At 33.8% G+C, this 6,700-nt stretch overlaps 1 protein-coding gene across 1 annotated transcript; it reads left to right on the forward strand.

Annotated features, from left to right (window-relative positions):
• Positions 1-2,663: 2,663 nt before the first annotated feature.
• LOC132172625 (auxin efflux carrier component 5) lies at positions 2,664-6,238 on the forward strand. The gene is made up of 5 exons (XM_059584158.1): positions 2,664-3,313; positions 3,422-3,507; positions 4,317-4,474; positions 5,867-5,943; positions 6,114-6,238. Exons 1-5 carry the CDS (start codon positions 2,664-2,666, stop codon positions 6,184-6,186), a joined length of 1,044 nt encoding a protein of 347 aa, XP_059440141.1. The 3' UTR covers positions 6,187-6,238.
• Positions 6,239-6,700: the final 462 nt, after the last annotated feature.

The raw sequence follows: 6,700 nt of genomic DNA on the forward strand, positions 1-6,700 counted from the left end.
CTTTTTCCCTTCCCCAACATTGAATAGAAAAAAAAAAAATGATTAAGAGCATGTTTGAGATTCCGTTTGAAAAATAAAGTTTTTAAGTGAAAAAAGCTTTTTGGCAAAAGCCTCATTTTTAAGTTTTTGTCAAAACTACGTTTTAGCCATTTTTAGGCTTTTTAAACCCTTGAAAGTGCTTTCAATTTTTTTTTACCAAACGGATTTTTTTTTTTTTGTTCAAACGGATTTTTTTAGTGTTAAACGCATTTTTAGGCACCTCAAACGCATACGCAAACAGATCCTAAATCTACCTCTTCCTATCAGCTTAAGCTTTTAGGAAAACTAGTAATTTAACTTGCCAAACGCTTAACTGCATTTTTAAAAATTACATTTTCAAATCGTACATTTTAAAATCGCAAACCCAAACGAACCCTTAGTCTATAATATCTTTCTCATTACTTTCCTCTCTCTATAAATAAAAACATATATAATTCAATATAATAAAGATGTTCTCTTTTATATTTTCTTCCACCATATATTTCTACAGAATTATAGAAACCTAGCTATCATGCAGACAAACGCAATCTACTACTTGTAACATGTATATAAAGTATTTGAACTAGCTTGTTCAAGAATATTAAACATTTGAAACAAACAGGTACCTACTTTATCATGACAAAGCAATCACCATTTACAAATGCTATTGACTGGTCGTTGCAGAAGCATATATATATATATATATAAACTTTGTATTTTTTTTTAAAAAAAAAAAAAAGAGAAAAAAAAAAAAAGAAGAAGAAAACAATAATTCCTTGGCATTAATGACAAAGACAAATTGTCCACTTCTTACGTGAATAGATGAATTAATTAACAAAAGCGCACACTTGTTTTCTCTCCACTACAAAAAATAAAATAAAATAAAAAAACTGTCCACCAAAGTTATAATAAAGAGAAAAATGCCTCCCCTTTCTCTTTTGTCCATAAGATCAAGCAAAAGAGAAATGCTTCATCATCATGTATTTTGGGTTAATTTGGGATCTAAACAGATCTAATTTAGTCCGTGCGCAATAGTTTGCTTGGTAATTTTTGCAGAGTAAAACATGTTAAACCATCACTTTAAGCTAAATAAGCACAGATGAATTTGATCAATACTTTAATATTCTCTCTTACGCGTGGATTTAAACTCTTTTGTAATAAATGAGGCCTAACACGTAAAATATTTAATTAAAATTAGATGTAAATTATAGAGTTAGGGTTCTAACTTAGGACCTCGATCTACTTGTCATTAAGCATTTAAGCTTATAAAAAGAGATAATTCAATCATTTAATTAATACTTTAACAAAATCACGTTGACATACATATATTTGCACATGCATTTGGGTGGTTGTGGTTGTAGGTGAAATTAGATGGCACCATATGCTCATGTACATGAGTATATAATCTGTTCAGTAGCTAGAACATTTCCTTGCAAATTAATATTAAAATAAACCCCATATATTGTACATGACCTTTCATCCCAAACCATCCAACATCGAAAAAGGGAAGAAACTTACTGACTCAAACAACTAGCTCCACTCCTCAATATATATCCTTTCTATACGTATAGCATATTGCACATCCCATATCGAAAAGCAGGGAAGAGGAATATATATACATATATGGTGGAGTTATGAGGCATATAACATTGATGGAATTGTAGTTAGCAGGATTTCTTTCGGGGTAGCTAGTGTGTGATTATTGGAAATGGAACTTATTCTATATGTTATACATCCTGGCCTCAAAATACCGTACTTAAGTGTCATAATATATCATTGGTGTCAATTGGTTGCACAACGTGTCACATCCATCAGAAGCACACAATTCTCACCATGCATTAATTCTACTCCTCTCTCTCTCTCTCTCTCTCTATATATATATATGTCATTTTATGTGAATAGCATAACCTAGAAGATTTTGTTGTCGCTCCACTTGCTAATGTTGCATATGTCATAATCTAAATTCACAAGGAAGCTAGAAGTCTCTAGGCTCCCTTTTGGTGTAATTCTAGCTAATAACGCTTTTGGAAGTACGGTTTTAAATCAAATTGTTAAAAAAAAAAAAAAATTTAAAAAAAAAAATTGTACTATTTAAAGTGTATTTTAAAAATTTGCGAATATTTTAAAAGTCGAGCTATAATTTTAAAAGCAAAACTATTTTTTAAAAGGTACTTTTTGAAACCACGAATGGAAAAAAAAAAAAACAAAAAATGAGACGAAAACCCTATTTGCAAAGTTGGGTGGAATTATTGCTGGACCTCATTCCTTATTCTCTATACATTGCTGACCATCGAGAAACACCATGAAATGAATGAAAGCAACCTTACACTTCCATTCACTTAGAAAGGAAGAAAAACACACACACACACACAAATTTATGTCACGCTAAAAGAATCCACGGCATAGAATCGTATACACCCACCAATCCACGTCTTCAATAATAATAAAACAACACAAAATGCTCACTCCCTTAACCATTAATATTCATGGCACAAATACAAATTAAAAAAAAAAAAAGAAGCAACATCTCTTTCTCTTTCAACCTGCATGCATATATAAATAGTACCCTAGCTTTCATATATTCTTAAACAACTCACGTCCTCTCACTCAATCAAACAAGATTTTATAGAAGAAGAAGAAGAAGAATGATAGGGTGGGAAGACGTTTACAAAGTGGTGGTGGCGATGACACCACTTTACGCCGCTCTGATCTTAGGCTACGGCTCCGTCAAGTGGTGGCGGGTGTTTACTCGAGAGCAGTGTGACGCCGTCAACCGCTTCGTCTGCTTCTTCACGCTTCCGCTCTTCACCTTCGAGTTCACCGCCAACGCCGATCCTTTCAAGTGGAATTATTGGTTCATTGCGGCCGACGCCATCTCGAAGTTCATTATAGTGGTGGTGCTGGCGCTTTGGGCGAAGTGCAGCAGCAAGGGGAGCTACAGCTGGAGCATCACGAGCTTCTCTTTGTGTACTTTGACGAACTCGCTCGTCGTCGGGGTGCCGTTGTTGAAGGCCATGTACGGGCAGTTGGCGGTGGATTTGGTGGTTCAGTCGTCGATTGTGCAGGCGATTGTATGGCTGACGATGCTGCTGTTCGTCTTGGAATTCCGGCGGACGGGGATTGACTTCTCGGCTGAAGCGGCGGGTGAAACGGGAAAAGATCTGGAGGGGAGCGCGGCGGTTGCGGCCGGGCCGTCGTTCTGGTATTTGATGAGGACGGTGTGGTTGAAGCTGGCTATGAATCCCAACTCGTATGCTTGTATTATAGGCATTACTTGGGCTTTTATTGCGAATAGGTACGTGAGAAATGAAAAGTTGATGTTTTATTGAAAACATGCATGCAGAACCATGCAAAATTGATGGATGAAAATTAAATGGTTGTTTTTGGTTTGAAATGTTTGCAGGTGGCATTTTCAGATGCCGAGCATCATGGAGGGATCTATATTGATCATGTCAAGAGCTGGAACAGGCACTGCCATGTTTAGCATGGGTGAGACATCTTTCATTCAATCTTCTCCATCCTTTCACTTCTTTTGAATCCTAATGAAAAAAAAAAAAAAAAAAGGATATTTTAGAAGTGTATTGCGATGGTTCATATGCTTAATTTGAGAAAATCCTAAGAAATGTAGAGCTAATTTCTTACTCATAAAATAAAAATAAAAATAAAAACAGTAGCTAGCCGTGTGAGCAGCATCAGTACAAGAAGGGCCACATGGCTACTTCGGGCCTGTTATGATAACCACATGGCAAACTCTGACTAGGACAAGGATAGCCGCTCGGCCACTCCTCCTCTATCTAGGGGGTTCTATGACCACTCTAATCTTCTCTTTTTTAGAGGAAAAACTTAACAAAACTTTCATGAATTTTTATGCGTTTTGAAAATACTTCAAAAGTTCAAAAACTTTCGATTAAGGATATCGAACTTTCAATTTCTTTTAATTACCTTATTCCGTTAGAAATTTTTGTTAAAAATTTCAAAATATTCACGTTTCTTTATTGTATATATATATATATATAAGAAGAAGAAGAAGAAAAAAAATATATATATATATTGTGGGCATTTTGACAGAATTTAACAGAAAATGTGGTAATTGAAAGAAGTTGAAAGTTTGATACCCTTAATTGAAAGTTTTTAAACTTTAATGGGTAGTATCAAAATTACAAGTACACTAAGTTCAGAGAATTTTCTAAAGTTTCCCAAAAACTAAAAAAGTTAGCTTATAAATAAATTAGCGGAAATAAATTAGATTGAGGAATGAATGTATATATATAGTATCGATTTAGATAATGCATGTGCAGGGATATTCATGGCACTTCAAGAAAAGTTGATTGCTTGCGGGCCAGGGCTGACAGTGTTTGGGATGGTTTTGAGGTTTATTGCCGGACCGGCGGCTATGGCTATTGGTGCTATCGCTGTGGGTTTGCATGGTGACGCTCTACGTGTTGCTATCATTCAGGTAATATTCTTCCTTCTTCTCATGTTGTCATTCGAAAGTTTATTTAATATCCTCCATGTTTTAGGGTTGAGGGCATATCTATATAAACAAAAACAAAAAAAAACATCTAAAGCGCTCGTGTTGAGAGTGACGGCGAGCCGACCCCTTAGTTAGAAGTCACATTTTCTGTTGGGATATACAGTTGTAAGCGACCTCCTCTCTTCCACCCGCTAATAGGTCATCGATCTATTAGGGGTGGTGGTGGCAATAGCGGATCTGCAATAGCAAATCATCCCTTTGATTTTCTTTATTTATTATTATTTTTTTTTTTGAATGAAAATGGTATAAGAGTTTTTTATGTTGTATTTAAGAAAAATAATTAAAATTCTTATACTTAATTTTTTTGTAAACTCGTCTATTTAATTGAAAATTAAAAAGACATGTCTAAATATAAGACTAAAATTTAGAAAAGCACAGGATATGGTGGTTTTTGTTTTGAAGATTTTTCCTAATTAACATACTTCAAATAGTAATGCACTTAAGTGTATAACACGTCAAAGGTTGAATACTGTCACTGTCAGCCACTCAATTCCCATCATATGCTCGATTTTAGCATTTTCTTTTAGATGCTGACATGGACAAGAAAGAAATTGGTGAATTTTTTTATGCCATACAAAGGGAAGCAGAGGGTTGGAGGAAAAGTGGTTGCTTCAACTTATGGAGTGTTTTATTGGGGGAACAAAAGAGCCACTTGTTTGGAGGAGATGTGCTTCAAACTTAATTGCGTCAGCTTTTGGGGCCATTAGGATAAAATTAGGATTCTCCCGAGCCGAAAAATATCCATTTAGTTATAACGAAAACGTATTTTTGTTTCTCAAAGAGTGAAAAGAGTATTAAAATATTAATCAAATATAACTAACTGTGTATTCTCCGGCCAGTTTATTTGATCTGGAGATAATCTAGTTATAGTAATTAAGATGGAAGTCAATTCGTACATGATTAAATAATAATTATATGGTGATATGTAAAAAAGAGTGGAGAAACAAATTTTAGAAAATATTGTAACAAAATAATAATAGAGTCTCTACTCTAATCAAATACATTATACTTATATGCCCATAAAATATGTTAGGAAGTCAAAGGCTTAATTAACTTATGGCCAATCATGAGTCGGTTAAAGCTCGAATTTTCACCCAACTACGAGCGTGATCCTAAAAAGTTGTTTGGGGTTGAAGTGTTGAACATGACGAAGCATTAGGGCCAATTGACTTACCACTCGAGCCTGCGTTTTTGGGTTATTAGTAGTAATTAATTCATTTACTCAACATTATCCTTTGAACACTTGCTACGCAATTACTTTGGTACACAAATTATTGATCTTATAAATGAATCTATTCTTCTTTGATGCTGCAGGCAGCACTGCCACAATCCATTACATCCTTTATCTTCGCTAAAGAATATGGATTGCATGCACAAGTACTTAGCACTGCGTAAGTTGATTAAAAATTCCCCATCGATCTTTCATTGTTACAATAAAAGAAACAATTTCACATTATTCTGTATTATTATAATTTTTTTTAAAAAAATATTTTGAAAGAAATTAAAACCATTTCTTAAAAAAGATTAAATTGAAATTGACTGTTATTGTTTTTGTTTGCAGAGTGATATTTGGTATGCTGGCTTCGCTTCCGTTATTAATAGCTTATTATGCGATTTTGGAGTTTGTAAATTGATACCCTCATCTTCTATAAAAGAAATTATAGGGAGATGGGGGATCATTGGCACTTTTTGTTTCATTTTTATTTTTATTTATATCTATTTTGAAAGTATTGGAAGATCTTACTTTCAATCTTTGATAATATTGTAATTCTTACCTTTTTTAATTCCCTCTCTTTCTCTCTCTCTATATATATATATTGTGTTATTGCCAAGTTTCATGATTATATACAACGTTACCAATTGCATTGAATGTTAATGTCAATATTTCTAGTTAAATGGAAATTGAAACTTAAGGCTATAAATGTTTGTTTCAACTTAAAAAATATTTGAAAAAATGTTACTGCAAGAAATTTGGTCATTAGCAAACCACAATAACAGCGACGACCAAAATTTCATCGTGGATAAGTAATATTTATTGTTAGTTTTGTCTTGGCTCATTCGGTGTCCAAAACTTGTTTTTGATTATTTAGGGATTTGGTAGCCATGTACATAGGTCTACATGTGAAAATGCTAAAGATTGCTTCAAGT

The sequence above is a fragment of the Corylus avellana genome, chromosome ca2 (genome assembly GCF_901000735.1).
Source record: "Corylus avellana chromosome ca2, CavTom2PMs-1.0".
Taxonomy (NCBI): domain Eukaryota; kingdom Viridiplantae; phylum Streptophyta; class Magnoliopsida; order Fagales; family Betulaceae; genus Corylus; species Corylus avellana.

Bases quoted from the DNA above. Each gene is read 5' to 3' on its own strand.
- LOC132172625 (XM_059584158.1), top strand. From the start codon at position 2,664: ATGATAGGGTGGGAAGACGTTTACAAAGTGGTGGTGGCGATGACACCA. The intron at 3,314-3,421 runs GTACGTGAGAAA...AAATGTTTGCAG, and splicing joins TGGGCTTTTATTGCGAATAG to GTGGCATTTTCAGATGCCGA. The intron at 5,944-6,113 runs GTAAGTTGATTA...TTTTGTTTGCAG, and splicing joins GCACAAGTACTTAGCACTGC to AGTGATATTTGGTATGCTGG.